General features: G+C 40.3%; 1 protein-coding gene across 4 annotated transcripts in view; it reads right to left on the bottom strand.

The window, feature by feature from the left end:
• Window positions 1-19,151, bottom strand: part of SNTG1 (syntrophin gamma 1) — a 339,536-nt gene that overhangs the window by 114,694 nt on the left and 205,691 nt on the right. For all 4 annotated transcript variants that reach the window (XM_089517284.1, XM_089517286.1, XM_089517285.1 and 1 more), the window contains exons 9-11: window positions 16,065-16,167; window positions 13,974-14,056; window positions 9,934-10,064 (exon numbers count right to left, since the gene is read on the bottom strand). In XM_089517284.1, coding sequence (XP_089373410.1) covers window positions 9,934-10,064; window positions 13,974-14,056; window positions 16,065-16,167 — 317 coding nt within the window. The remainder of the gene's footprint in view (window positions 1-9,933; window positions 10,065-13,973; window positions 14,057-16,064; window positions 16,168-19,151) is intronic.

The raw sequence follows: 19,151 nt of genomic DNA, 5'->3' as shown, positions 1-19,151 counted from the left end.
ATTATGATTTTATAGTTCCCACCTGGGCATAAGAAACCAGGAAATTCCAGTAGTTTTCAAAGAAGTAGCCATGTTAATCTCTTGCAGGGAGGAGAGAGAGAGAGAAAAGGGGGACTGTTGCAGTACCTTTAAGACTATCTAGTTTTTATTTTAGCATGACCTTTCATGGTTCTAAACCTACTTCTTCAGATGCAGTACAGTGTCAAAGGTGGAGGACCCATTAGAATGGTCTGCCCATGAAGGCTAATGGAACCAAGAGTATTCCAGAAAGCCCTAGATGATCTAATGTTTGGTAACATTGGTGATTCTGTTGAAACCTTCTCTTAAGGAAGGTTAGTTCCCACTATGCTTAAAGGAAGAAGTTGTGAGGCCACTTCTGAAAAATCCTTCACTTGTCCCATTGGACATGAACAATTATAGAACAGTCTCCCATCTTCCATTTTTACTCAGGTGATTGACAGCACTGTTAAACTTCAATTCCAAGTAATTTTGGATGAAAATGATTATCTGGATCCATTCCAAACCGGCTTTAGGACAGAATATGGAGTTGAGACTGCCATGGTTGCCTTAGTCTATGATCTCCTTCTGAGTATCGACAGCAGAAGTGTGACCCTGTTGGTACTTTTGGACCTCTCAATGGCTTTCGATACTATCAATCATGACATCTTTTTGGAATGCCTGAAAGAATTGGGAGTCAGAGGCACAGTATTGCAGTGTTTGTGACACTATCTCTCAGGTAGATTGCAAAGGGTGATGCTTGGGGACAGTAGCTCCTCAAAAAGAGAGCTTAAATTTGGTGTCCCCCAAGGCGCTATTCAGTCCCCAATACTATTTAACATATACATGAAACCTCTGGGAGAGATCATCTGGAGACATGGGGCAGGGTGTTAGTATGCTGATGATACGCAGATATATCTCTCCATGCCTCGAACTACAACTTTGACTAAGGACCGCATCTCTCCTCGCAATGAATGTCTTAAGGCAGTAATGGAATGGATGAGGAAAAACAGACTGAAACTGAATCCAGATAAGATGGAGGTACTTGCTGTTGGGGCTCTTATCCAGGTATAGGGATATGTCAGCTGGTCCTAGATGGGGTCACACTCCCCTTAAAGGACTGTTGTAGCTTGGAAGTGCTCCTAGACTTCAGATGTCAAATCAGATAAATGCGACAATCAGGAGTGCTTGTTACCAGCTTCAGCTGATATTCCAGCTGTGTCCTTTCCTGGAACTGGGGGACCTAGAAACTGTGGTACATGCACTTTTAACCTCACAACTTGAATTCTGTAAAATGCTCTATGTGGGGCTACCCTTGTGCTTAGTCCGGAAATTTCAGTTAGTTCAAAATATGGCAGCCAGGTTAGTCACTGGTACAGCTAGAGGTGACCACATAATACTTATCTTAAAATCCCTTCACTGGTTGCCTATTAGTTTCTGGGCACAGTACAAGCTCTTCATGGCTTGGGTCCAACCTATTTGTGGGATCCCCTTCTTCCATGTAATCTATCCCACACACTTAGGTCCTCTGGGAAAAATCTACTGCTGCCAGTAAAGACAAGTTGGCTGCAGTTACCCAGAAGGCATTTTAATCTGCTGCTCCAAACTATGGAATGGCATATCAGAAGAGATTCGAAACATTACCAACCTGAACAGCTTTAAAAAACTGACTCCACCACTCTCCAAAGGAGTGTGTTCCACTGTTGAACAGCTCTTATTGTCAGGAGGTTCCTCCTAATGTTGAGGTGGAATCTTTTTTCCCTATAGCTTGCATCCATTGCTCCAGGTCCTGTTCTCTGGAGCAGCAGAAAACAAGCTGGCTCCCTCCTCTATATGACATCCCTTCAAATATTTAAACAGGGCTATCATATCACCGCTTAACCTTCTCTTCTCCAGGCTAAACATCCCCAGCTCTCTTAGTCATTCCTCATAGCGCATGGTTTCCAGACCCTTCACCATTTTAGTTGGCCTCCTTTGGACATGCTCCAGTTTCTCAACATCCTTTTTGCATTGTGGTGTCCAAAACTGGACACAATATTCCAGGTGGGGCCTGACCAAAGCAGAATACAGTGGCCCCATTGCTTCCCTTGATCTAGACACTATACTTTTTTGATGCAGCCAAAAATTGCATTAGCCTCTTTACTGCTGCATCGCACTGTTGACTTATGTTCAACTTGTGGTCTACTTGACTCCTAGATCCCTTTCACATGTTGTTTCATTCAGCCAGGTGTCCCCAATCCTATATCTGTGCATTTCATTTTTCTGCCCTAAGTGCAGTACCTTACATTTCTCCGTGTTGAAGTTCATTTTGTTAGCTTTGGCCCAGCTTTCTAGTCTATTCAGGTCATTTTGAATTTTGATTCTGTTCTCCGATGTGTTAGATACTCCTCCTAATTTGGTGTCATCTGCAAATTTGATAAGTATGCCCCCAATTCTGCCATCCAAGTCACTGATAAGGAAGTTGAATAGCACTGGTCCCAGGGCAGAATCCTGTGGGACCCCACAGGTCGCTTCTCTCCAGGATGAAAAGGAGCCATTGTTGAGCACCCTTTGGGCTCGGCCAGTCAACCAATTACAAATCTAAGTAACAGTTACCTTGTCTAGCCCACATTCTACAATGTCATGGGGAACCTTGTGAGAGGCCTTACTGAAATCAAGATATACTGTATCCACAGCATTCCCTTCATCTACCAAGCTGGTAATTTAATCAAAGAAAGAGATGAGATATGTCTGGCATGACTTGTTTCTCTGAAACCCATGTTGACTTTTTGTGATTATGGCATTGCCTTCTAGATGTTCACAGACTCTCTGTTTAATGATCTGCTCTAGAATCTTTCCTGGTATTGATGTCAGACTAACTGGAAGATAATTATTGGGATCCTCTTTTTTCCCCTTTTTGAAGCTGGGGACGTTTGCTCTCCTCCAGTCTGCTGGGACTTCTCCTGTTCTCCAGGAGTTCTCAAATATTATTGCCAATGGCTCCGATATTACATTTGCCAGCTCTTTTAAAACCCTTGGATTTAGTTCATCTGGTCCTGGAGGCTTATATTCATTTAGATTAACAAGGTATTCCTGTACTATATCTTTACTTATTCTGTGCTGAATTTTCCCTATTCTGTCATCTGCTCCTTAATCCTCAGGTTGAGCACCCTTTTCCTTTTCTGAGAACACTGAAGCAAAGAAGGTGTTGAGTAATTCTGCCTTTTCTCTGTCTTCTGTTAGCATTTTTCCATCTTCTCCACACGATAAAAAGGGCTTTTTGGAGTATGTCCGCAGCAAAAGGAAGAAGAAGGAAGCAGTTTAAAGCCCTCCTGATCAATTTTTTGAGACTGTTGGCAAAAACATTTCAAAAATTTGATCAGGAGGGCTTTAAACTGAGTTATATGTGGGAAGAAGACGGTATTCTGGAAGGCAAAAGGGCTCGTGAAAATAGTCAAACTGTCATAGAGGAAAGAAGGCAAACATTGCAAAGACCCAACAGTGGGAGACAAAAACTAGTTATTCTTAAATCATGGTACTTCCATATTCCTTTTTTTTTTCCTTCCCCATCCCACCCCTCCTCATTTTTATTCCTTTGATTGTTCACAACAGCATAGCTCACTGTCCCATAGCTCACTTAAAATAGATACATTTCTGACATCACTATAAAGTTGATCTGATTTTGTGTGTTCTTTCTTTAACATATGGAGGGGGGATGCACTGATTCATCTGCGTTGAGTTCATTTTGCATTAGGTATAATAGTTTTCCCACATCTCCTTTACCATGGCAATAAAGAGAAATACTTGTCTGTTTCATTTAAGGAGAAAGATATGCCTTATTTATTTATAACCCTTATTGTGATTTATCATGTCAGATTACACCTACACACATTTTAAATCCTAATACAATAACAATAATAGTAACAGCCATAACAAAAGACAACAAATAAAAAAACTGAGGCAGGCTTAGACATCATAAATTGCCTATACAGACAAAATTCTCAATAAGACATTGAAAAGACAGTAAAATAAGTTTCAAACACACCCCTTTAAGGAAACTTTAATTGGGGATTTACAGATCCATGGATAGACATGTTGATTTCTGATTTACCTGGTCATTAACAATGCAACATAAACAATTCACTTTCCTTCTAGTCAACTAAAGTCAACTAAAAATACTCTCCCCACACATACTAGTCATTGATATTAGAATACAACAGAACATTGGCTGTTTGTCTATGGAGAATTTAGTGTTTCCTCATGTGATGAGGCAGAATATGTTATGGCTGAGATGATGCCTTCTTTTTTACGTTAGCTTCCCAGACGCAAGGAGATTTCACTAGAACATGCATGCAGTCACTCCAATACCTTGTAAGAATATGGAATCATGTGAGAAATCTATTTCCAGTTCACATTTCTTGCTGAAATATCTCTGGCATATTCTTTGCTCATTCCACAACTTGTGGAAATATTTTATTTCCAGCTGAAAGTAAATAACAAAATTCTTCTGTGTAAACCTAATTTATTGAGCCAATATTCCAGTTCACTGACAGCCAATTATCATTCTGCTCAATACTACTGAAAATATTTTCTACATTAATCAGAAATAATTTCTGCTCCTGTATTACCAAGAATCTCAGTAAACGTTGCACCTCTGAGCATTAATTATATTTCTTTTATTTCACTAAAATGGGTTTTATAAAGCTCAGCTACCATAACTATAACAGAGTAGATACCATGTATTGACAAATCTATGTGAAAAAAATTGGTCACCAGTCTGGGATGAACCTGTGTAGAAAAAAGTGTTTTATACCACTGACAAAAGCTCAACAATGATGGTCCTTGCTTAGAACCAATCACTAGTGCTAGCAATATCAATTGCTTGTGGTAACAACACTAAATGCCCTAACATAAGTATTTGTTGTTGTTAACTGTGAACACACTGACGTTTTGCACCAGGATCACCACCTCACGAGTGACAGGCAGCTGTGTGCAAACTGGAGAAATGCCTCTCCCCTTCCAGAAGCTGACAAAACAGACTAGCCAAATGTCTCTTCACGAGGCTTTTATTCTTCAGAAATTTCACTATGTGCAAGGCTACCTTACAACTCCAACACTGACCATCATCCACAACCCACACTGTGACTTGAGGCACTCCCCTTTTATAGCCAGGGTTCCATGTGGCCTTTTTGGCCCTGCCTCTTCCTCCTGTGTTGCAATGATCTCTGTTCCCTGTCCAGGGTGACTTTGCACTCTTACAACCTTTTGCAGCACTTTACTGTACTTGGTGACCATAATTTCTGATGTCACTTCCCATAACTCAGCACTGGTGGAAAAATGCTATGTAATCATTGCTGACAGTGACCCATAATAATAATAATAATAATAATAATAATAATAATAATAATAATAATAATTTATTTCTATTTCCCACCTCTCCCTGCAGATCGAGGCGGGATTACAGCAGTCAGCAAATTTCAACAATAAAAACATATTTCAACAATATTAAATACATAGCATAAAAATATATATACATTACTATCAATACAATACAACAACAGCTGGTTGACTCTCTGTAAAAAACATACAATCCTGACAGAGGTGAGAATTGTACAGCAGGTTTGGTGGGTAGGCTCGCCGGAAGAGATTCATCTTCAGTGTCTTCTTCAAAACATCTAAGGTGGTAATGAGATGGATCTCTTCCGGCAAATCATTCCACAGCTTGGGGGCCAAGGCAGAAAATGGTCTGTGTGAAGTGGTCATTAGCCTGGTATTTACGTAGTCTAGTGATTTCTTCCCAGTTATTCTGAGAGTGCGGGGCGGATTGTGTAGGGAGAGGCGTTCCCTCAAGTTACTCGGGCCCAAGCCATTTAGGGCCTTAAAGGTAATAACCAACACTTTGGAGTTTATTGCATTTAGCTTAGAACGGCCCCTGAGTATTTTTAAAGGGACCGTTCTGGGGACAGGAGGTGGCAGGGAACTCTGTATATCACACAGCAAGAATGCCGACACCACCAAGCATTCTCCTTCCATTCTGGAAGCCGATTTTCGAGAACACTTGAGAAAGCTGCTGCATCTTGAACTAATTGTCCAGTCTTTGTTGGAAAACTTTGTTGTCCAGTCACTATTTAATACCACATTGGCCATTGCCATCCTCTGAGGCTGAGAGAGTGTGGCTTCTTGCCCAAGGCTCAAGGCAAACCTATCCTGGGGCTTTCTGGACAGGTTTCTTCAGAGGGGGCTGGCCATTGCCATCCTCTGAGACTGAGAGAGTGTGGCTTCATGCTCAAAGCTTAAGGCAAACCTATCCTGGGGCTTTTTGGACAGGTTTCTTCAGAGGGGGTTGGCCATTGCCTGTTTTTGTGATTAATCACTATGTTTTACTTATGTTCAATTTGTCACAATGAAAATACGATTCATAACAGTAGCAAAATTAAAGTTATGAAGTAGCAACAAAAATAATTTTATTGTTGAGGATCACCACAACATGAGGAACTGTATTGAAGGGTCACAGCATTAGAAAGGTTGAGAACCACTATCTTAGCAAAAGTCCCCACAAGCCCCTTCAAGAAAAAAGTAAAAAATTTAAAGTGAAAAATTAAAGAAGAACCCCTCAAACACTGTTCCAAGGTCACCTTCTCCTCTGTACTCTAAAACCTGCTTGACTATAAAAAAATTGTGTGCCGTTAAGATTTAAAAAGTTTAAGAACTCACCCAACCAAAATGGCCACATTTTGAAGAGAATCAGCCTTTCCTCTTGCAATGAATGGTCTGGAAATCCACTGCCAGCAGTTATATAAAATTAGGCTTCTAGCTCTGGACCCCCAGTGACCCACAGAAGTGACTCACAGTTTAAAAGTTTAAAAACTCATCCAACCAAAATGGCCACAGAGTTTCCAGGACATGTCCTACATTTCAACTTCTGTCCAGGAGGAATCCCAAAATGTCCTCCATTTTCAGCATAACTAAGAAGCATGAATTTATATTTATATCAGAGTTTTAGCTTCTATTTTGTGATGTTCTACATTATCTTAAATGTCCTACATTTTGTGGTGTCTTTACCTCCTTTGTGGTTATGATATCTGGCCACTCTGATTCAGGATCGTCCCTAGATTGTGAACTCAATCCTTCACATGAATGTAACCTTATCTAAACCAAATCAAGGAACTATCTCCTAGAGTAGACACAGGAATTGTGCCCAAGCAATGTTCTAGAGCTTGCATGCCTCATTTTATTTAGACATTATGGAGAAACAAGGCCACGTGTCATCAGCATATTATAAGCATCTTGCACCAAATCTTTGAAGAACTGGTTTGACAAATTTAATTTTTCTGGACTCTTTTAAATCTTCTTGGGAAACTTCTATTCATAAGAAACTAAATGAGCTAGGTCTCAATAAAAATGAAATTCTAAAGCTCGACGCCGATAGAGCTAAATCTATTATTAAACAAAAAATTATAGAAGCAGAAAGATACATGGATTCCGCTTCCCTTTCAAAATATGTCTTGTTCAGTTTTCAAGTCATGGTCCCCTCCCCAGCTCCATATCTATTCCATGTTACTCTCCCGAAGTTTAGAAGGGCTCTAACTTTGGCACGTTTCAATGTGTTGCCCACGGCCATGTTGGAAGGTAGATTTAAAAAAACACCTTTTGAATTTCGTTTTTGCCCATGTGGCTCGGGCGCTGTTGAAACCAATGAGCATGTTCTCCTTTACTGTCAATTCTATAGGGACATTCGTCACCAACTGATTAGCCCACTACTGAGTAAATTCCCAGGTAAAACTGACTCTTTTTATTTACACCTCCTATTGGATAACAATGATCCTACAGTATCCCATAAGGTGGCTAAATTTTGTTACATTGTTTGTAAACTGCGCCCTCAACTGACAAATGGACATTTTATTACCATGTAGAAAGATTTGTTTGGATACTGTATATATATAGTCTACTATTAGTTTATATTTTAATCTCTTATTGTTATACTGATACGCTATTTGTGTGGTTTTTGTTTTTATACTGGTCAAAGACCGAATAAATTTTATTACTTACTTTGAAGAACTGTTCCCTAATCCAAATGCATCTGAGGAAGTAGACTTAAGTCTGTGGCCCTTATCACATGAGGCACTTACCGCGCTGGAATCGTGGCCCAAACACTTCAGAACCGTGAAAGTGGGATCGCCGGTCATGCTTCTCAAATGTGATTGAGGCATTTCACTGTTCTTCTGTTGTTAAAGTGTTTGTGGAGCAACCATTTTTTGCATAATGGAAAATCCCGTTATTACAGAAATGACTCCTCTGTGAACAATTTGTCGACAGGAGAAGAGCAGGACGTGCTTCAGTCATGCTTCAGAAGCATGACTGGTGATCCCACCTCTGTGCTTCTGAAGCATTTGGACCACGATACCAGTGCGGTAAGTTCCTTGTGTGATAAGAGCCAGTGAAAGCTCATGCTGCCAACTTCTTTCTTTCAGTTAGTTTCAAAGGTGCTACAAGATGTCAACATACTGTTCCTTAGGGTTTTATATAGATTTTAAACAGAGATGAGGAGAAAATAAGGCTCCTCATAACATCTAGGGCTCCTCATAACATCTGCTAAAGGCCTAAACAACATGCCTTATCATTCTTTATTCAGCCCTGCAGTCATTACTGGAATCGCTGTAATAGTTTCCAAACCACATATCAGTAATGGTCTAAAAGGACACCACTGCCATGATAGCAAAAGCTGCACAAAGAAATGAAAGAGCAATGTCACACTTGTTCTGTCACTCCCTCCCCCAGACTAGGTTAGATCCATTAGACTTGCCTCCCCCTTCTAATGATACCTCTATTGTTCCGATACCAAAATTGATTGATACCATCCTCCCACCCACCTCTAATTTCTTGCGCTAATCTGCTCGAAATTTTAGTGTATTCCTATTGGACAGTTTTCAATTTGGATGTTTAATCTCTTTTTATGGGATGATCACTGTTTCTTTGATTGGGGGGAGGGTTGGGATTTTGGGGGTTTATATATTGTATTCCGCTTTTTATATATATATATATAGGGCATCCATCAGGATGAAAAATCTAATTCAGTCCTGAAGCCACATCTGAATTTAGACTGAAATGGTGCATGCAATCAATATCCTCCAAAAATGTCTGCAAATGTCCAACCAATGAGCATTTCCCTGGCAACAGGTTGTTTGTGACTGGGTGTCTAAAATCAAGATATCTAAAATCAACAATTTCAAGAACGCTTTCTCCAAACATAATTCTGCCATGTTTGCATGTGCCTTCAACTCACCTGTCAACTTATGGTGACACCATGAATTCCATAGGAATTTTTTAGGCAAGAAAAAATCAGAGGTGGTTTTACCATTCCTTCCTCTGAAATATAGCATACAGCACCTGGTATTCATTGGTGGGCCCCTGTCCAAGCACGGATCAGGACTGACCTTGCTTGGCTTCCAAGATCAGATGGGATCCCTCTTTTTTAAGCCAGCAGGTGCACTCTGCACACACAAAGAAAGAGTAACCATACTCCAAACCCACACATTGACATGCCCTCAGTTAGATCTTATTATCCAGGATGAGCATGAATTTAAGGGATATGTGGCCATTGTTCTGCAAGGAAATTGTTCACATTATCATACTGCAACAATTGAAACTGATCCCATGCTGGAGATGGCATTCAGCCTCAGATACTGGTGATAATACAGGACCATAAAGATATTTTGATTGCTTTATTCACCATGAATTTGTCTTATCATCTTTTACAGGATGTTCAAGATTCTGGTGAATCACTCTTGTGAAGCAAACTCCATGTTTTGACTCTGCACTACATGATGAAGTACATCCTGAAGCTCTCCCACCATTCAGTCATAGTACATCACCTTGGATTTTCCTCCAGATCTTTCACTCTAAAGCATACAAGTGATTTACTCATGAATAAAAAGAATGCACATTATATCTCCTTACCTGCACATATCTGATCCTGGGAGATATTGGGAGAACCGGGAGTGAAGAAGTGGGATTAATCGGAGGTCACACCATCTTTTCTCCCACCTAAGCCCTGGAGATGTAGGCCATGAAGAACATGAAAGCGTGTCCTGAAAAATATTTCAAATATATTTCAAGCTTTGGCGTTAGCATCAATTCTCACAATAAATGCATGATCTTTCTCTTAATTTATTACTTTGTTTTTGCCTCCCTTTAAGACAAGTCAGTTCCAATCATCATAAAATGTTACTTTGCCAGACTCTGTCATTATTATTTTAGATGTCAGTCCTGCTTTTAATTGGATTTCTTCCCCCAGTAGGAAATGACATGTGAAAACTTCTTTATTATCTCCAATATAACTGGAGATATTTTTCACCCAAAAAGAAAAAAGGAAAAAGGAAAAAATGCAAGCAAAATCGTAACTGTAAAATAAAACTGTGTGGTCATCGTAGACCATTATAGTCTGCCCAGTTGTTTAACATGTGATGTCATTCCACATATTGCAGCACACAGCTCTCACTGCATGAACAGCTATATATTAGTTTTTGTAGAATAGATTCAGGCTATTATTCGGTATTTGTGTGTGTGTGTTTGTTTGTCCTTTAAAAAAGAAGAAATTATAAAATTCATTTAGTATAGATAACTCTGCAATGTAAACCAAATGAAATCCACTCTTCTGAAAGCTTTTCCTATAAAGAGAGATCAGTCCCATGAGCTATCATTAAAAAAGACTCCTAAGTCTCCTTGTGGCACAGTGTGCATTGCTCTTAGAGGCAATAGAAGCCTCAAACTGTGGTGTGATCTGCTAAAAGTTTTTCCACTACACAGCTTTCCTATGGAAGTGCATACATGTAAAACAAATGGAAAATTCAACATTCTCACAAGTGGACCTTGTAGGTCAAGCCATCATTTTAAATCGTGGAAACAATACTATGGGAACACTGTAACAAGCACCTACCTACCCCTACCCACTGGAAAGCCCAGCCATCAGGGACGTAGACAGGATTTTTGGAAGTGGAGGCTCTAGACTAAGTGCCACCATTATAATAGGGCTTGGGTGCAGCAGCACGATGGCACACACTATTTATTGTATCTAGTGGAAAGGGGGGTCCAGACCCCATGGACAGCCCCCCCCCCCAGGCTACGTCCTTGCAGCCATGCAAACCATGCACTCTATTTTTCTCATATGGATGAATGTCAGCAATGCATTTTAAATGCGAACAAATAAAAAGATTTGTGATGCATTTCATCAGCTTTCTTGATTTAAAATATTTTGTTTCAAAAGATCTTAAGGATTATGCTGGCCTGGCTTTAATAGTGTAATATGGTATATGTGCTTTCTTATTGTTCCATTCTACACTAAAATCCCTGACATTGGGCCTAGGAGTAAATTGATCTTTGAAGTTCCAGAATGCATATAGTCCTTGTATGATGAAAGCATTTCAGCCCTGCTGTCAACACTTTTCATGAGTCACTTGAGGGGATGGGGACAGTGGAGAGAACCCAATTTGTACCCAGAAGATGGTGGCAAACTCCAAGCTCTTGATTTTCCAGCACATTTCTGATAGAGCCACTCAAAGACCAAGAGGCTCCCTTCACACAAGCTCTGAAAAGGGGCAGATATGATAGAATTCACAGTATATGGATTTATTCCATTATTAATTAGATGGTAACTTCATGTTTTCCTACCTGTAGCTCCATCATAAAAAAGGTTGTTAACATTATACATTGTTATGTTTTCTCTACCTATTATTGTTGGCTGTTGTTGTTGTTGTGTGCCTTCAACTTGTTCCTCCCACCCCGCCTACTTACAGTGCTCCTAAGGTGAATCTATCACAATTTTCTTGGCAAGAAATTTTTCAGAGGGGCTTTCCCCTTGTCTATTGTAGAAACTGGTATATTCTGAACAAAACCATGAACACTCATAATTTGCCATTTCATTGCAAGTGTTTGGTACTTTCAGCCCCAACAGCAGAAACGTTACAGCAAAATCTATTTTTGTATGGGGTAGCACTTCAACTGATTTAATGGGCAATAATGACAAACTCTTAGATTGTTATTATTATTATTATTATTAACCTTTATTTATGAAGTGCTGTAAATTTACACAACGCTGTACATGCAATCATTTTAGTTAGACAGTTCCCTGCCCTCGGGCTTACAATCTAAAAAGACATGACACAGAAGGAGAAGGGAGTGGTGGAGGGAAAGGGTAAGAGGTCCAGCAGTTCCTCTCTACCTCCAAGGCCTGGATCAAGGCAGATGGACTGGAGGGAGGGCTTGGCTTCATAATGGATGGTTAATCATTTTCCAGGGAAAATACATACTTTCAAGTAGGATAATACATATAAAATACATAGCAATACAGGAAATGATTCGATAAAACAGACAACAAAAGAACATCAGATAGTAAGCGACAATTATGCAATGCCTGGGAAGGCTTCTCTGAACAGGGTGGTTTTCAACACCGTGTTGAAGCTAGTTAAAGAAGTGATGGCTCTTGCTTGTGGGGGAAGAAGGTTCCAGGAGTGAGGGGCAGCAAGTGAAAAGGGGCGAATCCGAGATGGGGCAGAGGAAATCCTGGGCTGAGACAGGAACCCTTGACTACCAGAACGGAGGGCCCGAGTGGGAAGGTAAGGAGAAAGAAGGTCTGATAAGTAAGGAGGGGCCAGTCCATGGAGGGCTTTGAATGTCAACAGCAGGAGCTTATACTGAATGCGGAAAGGGAGAGGGAGCCAGTGAAGGGATGCCAGCACAGGAGAGACGTGGTCAGAGCGGTGGGTGGAAGTGATAATGCATGCAGCTGAATGCTGGACAGAGAGTAAGGACGGAGGTGAGAAAGAGGAAGCCCAGCCAGGAGGACGTTACAGTAATCAAGTCGTGAGACCACTAGGGCATGGACCAGGATCTTGGCAGTAGAGGCGGAGAGATATGGTCGGATTTTGGCAATATTGTACAAAAAGAATCTACAAGCCTTGGCTGTGGTCTGGATCTGAGGGATACACGACAGAGAAGAGTCAAAGATAAAACGAAGACAACGGGCTTGCTGGACTGGTTGAATAGAAATGTTGTCCACAGAGACAGAAAAGGAGTGTTGAAGGGTGGGCTTAGGAGGAAAGACAAGAAGATCCGTCTTGGACACGTTGAGCTTCAAACGCCGATGGCACATCCACTGTGAGACAGCTGTGAGGCAAGACGAAACTTTCTGTTCAAGCCTTGGAGAAAGGTCAGGGGCGGAAAGATACAGCTGGGTGTCATACAGATGGTAGGAAAAGCCAAAAGAGCTAATGAGTTTTCCTAAGGACAGTGTGTAGAGAGAAAACAGAAGGGGACCCATAACAGAGCCCTGGGGAGCTCCAACAGATAAGGGAACAGGAGAAGTCTGGCCCCCTGCAACTGCTACAAAAGATCGGCCAGACAAGTAAGATCTAAACCAGTCGAGAACAGAGTCTGAGAACCCAAGGTCAGAAAGTATATCAACTAGAAGACAGTGATCAACAGTGTCAAAGGCAGCAGACAAATCAAGAAGGATGAGTACAGAGTAAAAGGCCATTAGCCTTGGCCTGTAAAAGGTCATTTGAAATCTTAGTGAGAGCTGTCTCAGTAGAAAGGAGGGAGCTATAGAGATTAGAAGACGAGTAGGAATTGGATCAAGAGAACAGGTTGCAGGTTTGGAAGAGTTCAGAAGTGTAGAGAGTTCATCCAAAGAAGCAGGAGGAAACACAGAAAATTTGTTAGGCGAGGGCGATAGAAGATTAAGAGCAGAAGAAGAATCGGAGGGGACTATCTCAGAGTGAATAGTGGAAATCTTAGAGATGAAATAATTAGCAAAGTCATTAGGAGAGAATGATGAAGAGACAGGAGGAGAGGGAGGTTTAAGCAAAGTGTTGAAGGTGGAGAACAAACGCTGCGGGCGCCTCTCATTGGCGGAGATCTATGATTTGTGCACACTTCTCAGTTGACCATACCATCTAGAGCATTTTCATCTTTTTGGCAAGTCAAAAAATATATCATCTTACCGTATTATTGGGATGGTAGTTAAGATGTAAACCACTGTCACACAGGGGTGATGATGTGCCACTACTTTGATCACTAGGAATGCCTAATACAAATACAAATGCAGAAAAAATGGTGTCATATACATAGATTTTTGTGGGTTTTTGGGCTATGTGGTCATGTTCTATCATATACTATTGAAGAACAAACACTTCACAGGCAAAACTGACACTCATATTATCAGGGTTGTAACTATAATTTTCACTTATTAACAATCAGTTCTAGACATGTCATATAACCTTATATATAATTTGTTTTTCAGCAAACCACAATTTATGAAGCTGGCTTGTTTCAAACATTATAATTGACCTTTACCACATTGTAGGGTTCATACAACACACAAGACCACAGCCCTTCTTAAAACAGAGTGGAGGCCACACTAGAAGGGGAGGAGACTGTATGCAAGATCAAGGCTTGCTACAACTTTTTCTTGCAATACTAAACAATAATTTCATATTGATTCTTATACACAACAAGTAAAACAATGGTCTGATATTAATGACATGCCATTTTTGCTGTGGCATGACATGTGAGTAGAAGGAATATACACTAAATTTAAAACAGTGATTCAATTTTAATTAGTCAAAGTATCTAATTATATTTCCTTTCCTATTGTCAGCACAATTACCAGAAACACTACAAAGACATATTTCAATTGTCAAATTTTTTTTAGAAAACACACACACACATACACACATATATACATATACATTTATATGTAGGCATTAATGCTTTCATTTATTTAGAAATACTGAGTGAGCAGTTGCTTAGAGTCCTCTGTTTTGTCTGAAGCAGCATTAATGGTTTTATTTAGATTTCAAAATCAATAAATTATAAAAAATATAAATAGAAAAATTAATGGGGTAACAGGTTCTTCTTAAATTTATGATCTTATGACAGTAGGAGGAGCAGGAAGAAAAGGGGAAATCCTGTCTTTGAAACTGAAAAGGAGTTATCATCAGATAAAGTAAAAATGAAAATAAAATAAAGGATAATAATGTGGATGAAAGAGTCTCCCTCATTAATACCAATGAATGAACAACTATTATAAGACAAAAATAAATGTATCTCAAACAAGCAAATCAACATTTTGTACCAAGTGAATACCAAGTAGAAAATTGTAATCAAATTAATTTGAAAACTTATATATGGAACTTATTATTTTCCATATAAAAGTCAGTAGTAGATGGTGTGAACCTGGATATAATCTACAGATGGCATGTAACATAAAGCCATAATGTAATTATCTGAAACTACATGTTAAGACAGTTTTATAACTTCAGTCTATAATTTAGTATCTGTACTTTGTTACAAATTAAGAAGACAGCTTTCTCTCTGTTTCTTCTATTTCCCAGTGGGTCTAATCAACTTGAATCCCTAAAATAAAATACAATACTGATCATGTTGAACTTTATTAATCTTCACTTTAACACATCAGTGTGTTAAAGTCTGTGACTGTAACCCAAACTGAAAAGTCCTTGAGATACTATAATAGCTGTTCGCTCGCAGTTGCCAAGATAGGGGTGAGGAAGAAGCAACCCTTCTCCACCTCACTGTCATTATGTATTGAATAAAAGATGAAATGTAAATACCTTGGGCAAATTATTGTTAAGTCAAATAACTTTAATAGCTATCAAAACATATAATCACTTGAGAGCACAGTACTCAATTGATTTCTAGTGGAAAGATAAAAAGTGAATGTTAACATATTAGCATATGTTAGGGTAGGAAGAAGCTCTTGTTGAGAGAACAGTATGCTCAGGGAAAAAACTGCAAATGCCTGGGGAGCATAGATTTAGACATGAACTAGCAAAGGTCCATTCTTCTTTTTCATTTCACCTAAATATTTACTATACCCACCTAAACTGAATGTGTAAATTCATCATGAGAAACAGAAGGAAGGAAGGGAGGGAGGGAGGGAGGGAGGGAGGGAGGGAGGGAGGGCCAAGCACTACTTTTCTGCTGAAACAGGCTTAAAAAGTTATATTGTGAATTGGTCTTTAAACTCCTATGACTGGGGACACCTACTTCTTAGAAATAATCATTATACTTACATGCACAGTCCTCATTGAGGGGCAGTTTAAGAAATGCAGGTGCCCTTTTGAGAAAGGACACAGTTAAGGTTACCTCTTCTCCAGCATTCCGAAGAACCTGGACCTGAGAATTAAAGAAAAATAGTAGATGTCATACATGCACACACAACATGCACAAAATGTACACACACAGGATCTGCCTTTTAGTCATAATTCCTCGGTTTCTTATTACACAAACTTGAACAGAAAAGAACCATTAAAACCAACTTGTCCTTTTATATATTCATTCATTCATTCATTCATTCATTCATTCTATATCCCATCTTTCCAAGGGACACAAGGCAGCATACAAAATTGAAAGTAACAGTTTAAGTTTTGTTTTTTAAAAAAGGTATTACACAAAAGCTTTAAAAACAATTAAACCGCAGCTCTGTTAAAAATGCATAGTTAAAAATAGTTTTAAAATTCAAATATAAAAATATAAAAATACATTGCATTAAAATACGAACTAGAACAGAGCACAACATTTTAAACAATATTTTGCTGTGTGATTAAAATAAATCAAATGCCTGCCTAAATAGAAAGGTCTTAGCCATCTAAGCCATCTTAGACATCTAATGGGAGGGAGTTCCACAGAGAGCTACTGAGAATGCTCTCATGTCCCCACCAATCACAGCTGTGAAGGTGGTGGAACACAGAGAAAGCCTTCCTCCAAAGACCTTAACCATCTAGTATGGATTTATTTATTCATTCATTCATTCATTCATTCATTCATTCATTCATTCATTTATTTTTAAAAGACTCCTTTTTATGTTTGGGCATCTTCAATATTCTACAGTGACTATATAGATACATGTATAAAAACAAAAACAAACACAAAGAGGGATACATTGCATAAAGATTTTAGACTGGCCATTTTGTCAAGGACAGGTAGTGAATGAGATATCTACGAATCTCAATCTATATCAGAAAGGTTTTTGCTGTGGCCTTCAAGCAGTACATAAAATTGGGTGCCAAATGGAGCACCTTAGTCTTAGAATCATAAAATTTTAGGGGATTATCACATGGAGGCTTACCGTCCTTAAAACATCACTAAATTTTGCAAGGGTGTGATCACCGGTTGCACTTGTCCCCAGTGATTAAATCCTCATGGAGGCATTCTGTAATTAAAACGTTCATGGAGCAGCCATTTCTCTGCATAACGCAAGTTCCCGTTATGCAGAGAAATGGCTGATCCATGGATGCTTTAATGATGGGAAGCCTCCATGACGACCAGTGATCACGCCCTTGTGCTTTACGAACGATTTAGCAATGTTTTAAGAACGATAAGCCTCCATGTGATAATCTCCATACTGTTGGAGGAGATCACATCCAGTCCAACCCCATACCATGCAAGAATACACAATGAAAGTACTCCCAACAGATGGCCATCAAGCCACTATTTAAAAACCTCCAAAGAATGAGACTCCACCGCACTCCAAGTGCATTCCACCATTTACTGTCTTACTGTCTGGAGGTTCTTTCTAATGTTGAAGTGGAATCTCTTTTCCTGTAGTTTGAATCCATTACTCCAAACCTTATCGCAGAGGGGCTCCAGGCACGGGACAAGAATGGAATGAAAGGGGCCGGGAACGTGTGGGGGTGCAGTTTACTGCACACAGAAGTTCCCATTCCATTCCATTCCCTTCCCTTCTGTTCCCAATCCATCCCAGGGAACAGTTCTCAAAAATCGCCTCCTCTGGGATGGATTGGGAGTAGAAGGGAAGGGAACGGAATGAGTGAGGAACATCCTGTGTGCAGGAAAATGTGTCCCCCACCCATTCTGTTCCCTTCCCAGCACCTTTTGGACCGTTCTCGTCCTATGCCTGGAGCCTGTACAGTAAGGTCCTCCAAGTCCTATGGATTCAAACTACATGAAAAGAGATTCCACCTCAACATTAGGAAGAACCTCCTGACAGTAAGAGCTGTTTGACAGTGGAATATGTTCCATCAGAGTATGGTGGAATTTCCTTCTTTGGAGGTTTTTAAACAGAGGCTGGATGGCCCTCTGTCAGGAGTGCTTTGACTGTGCATGCAAGGGGGTAGTACTGGATGGTCCTAAAATCTTGATCCTAGAAAGGAGGGGCTTAGACAAGAGCATTTATCTTCTAATAATAAATGCATCCTATTTATTCTGACTTTCATGAAACATTATTCATCCTTCTTTAAATGTGCGGTGACATGTAGCACTTGGAAAGACAGTGTAGAGCCATGGCGGTGAACTTGTAGCATGCTGGCATACAAAGCTGTCTCTGAGGACATGCAGCAGCCACAGCAAGTAGGGATAGGGGTGGGGAACACAAACACTTGGCCCGGCTCCTTGTTGCGGCTTGGTTTGCCTCAGGAGAACTGGACCGCAGCAAGGAGGGGCAGCGCATGGCCCTTCTGGGGAGAAGTCCTGCCCCTTCCAACCATAAATCCCACATCTTGCTATGCTACAAGATTCTGGGAATTGTAGTTTTGTGAGGTGTGATGAGGCCATCCATGGGGTTTTCTTGGCAAGATTTCTTCAGAGGTTTGCCACTGCCTTCCTCTGAGGCTGTGACAGTGTGACTTGCCCAAGCTCTCCCAGTAGGTTTCATGGCCAAGCTAGGATTCAAGCCCTGGTCTCAAGAGTCACATACTCAAACCACTGGCTCTCTTTCTTCTTGTTATTGTGATGTGCCTTCTGTACTTTATTATACTTGTTGTTCTGTGCCTCCAAGTCTTTCCAACTTATGGTCCCAGAGAACCCTCACTCCCTTCTGAGTGCTGGTTGCTAACAACTCAAAGAAGAAACTATCATGGGACAAGCTTTGTCAGAGGGTGGTTCCATTGCCATCCTCTGAGGCTAAGAGAGGCCATTTACGACTTATGCCGACCCTAAGGTGAAACTATCATGGAGTTTTCTAGGCAAGTTTCATTAGAGGGAGGTTTGCTATTGCTAACCTAAGGATAAGAATGTGTGCCTTGGGATTTCCCCCCAGAGGTCCTGCCCCAGAAGTCCCACCTCCAGAAAGGTGAAAGTCCCCCCCCCCCCGAGCATCGGGTAACACCTGGTGCTGGAATGCCACTGAGTTTGGGCACTCG

Source organism: Sceloporus occidentalis, unplaced genomic scaffold (genome assembly GCF_023333645.1).
Source record: "Sceloporus occidentalis isolate IW3139 unplaced genomic scaffold, rSceOcc1.0.p SCAF_3, whole genome shotgun sequence".
NCBI classification, from domain to species: domain Eukaryota; kingdom Metazoa; phylum Chordata; class Lepidosauria; order Squamata; family Phrynosomatidae; genus Sceloporus; species Sceloporus occidentalis.
The sequence above is the reverse complement of the archived record's forward strand: the minus strand, read 5'-3'. Positions and strand labels throughout refer to the sequence as shown.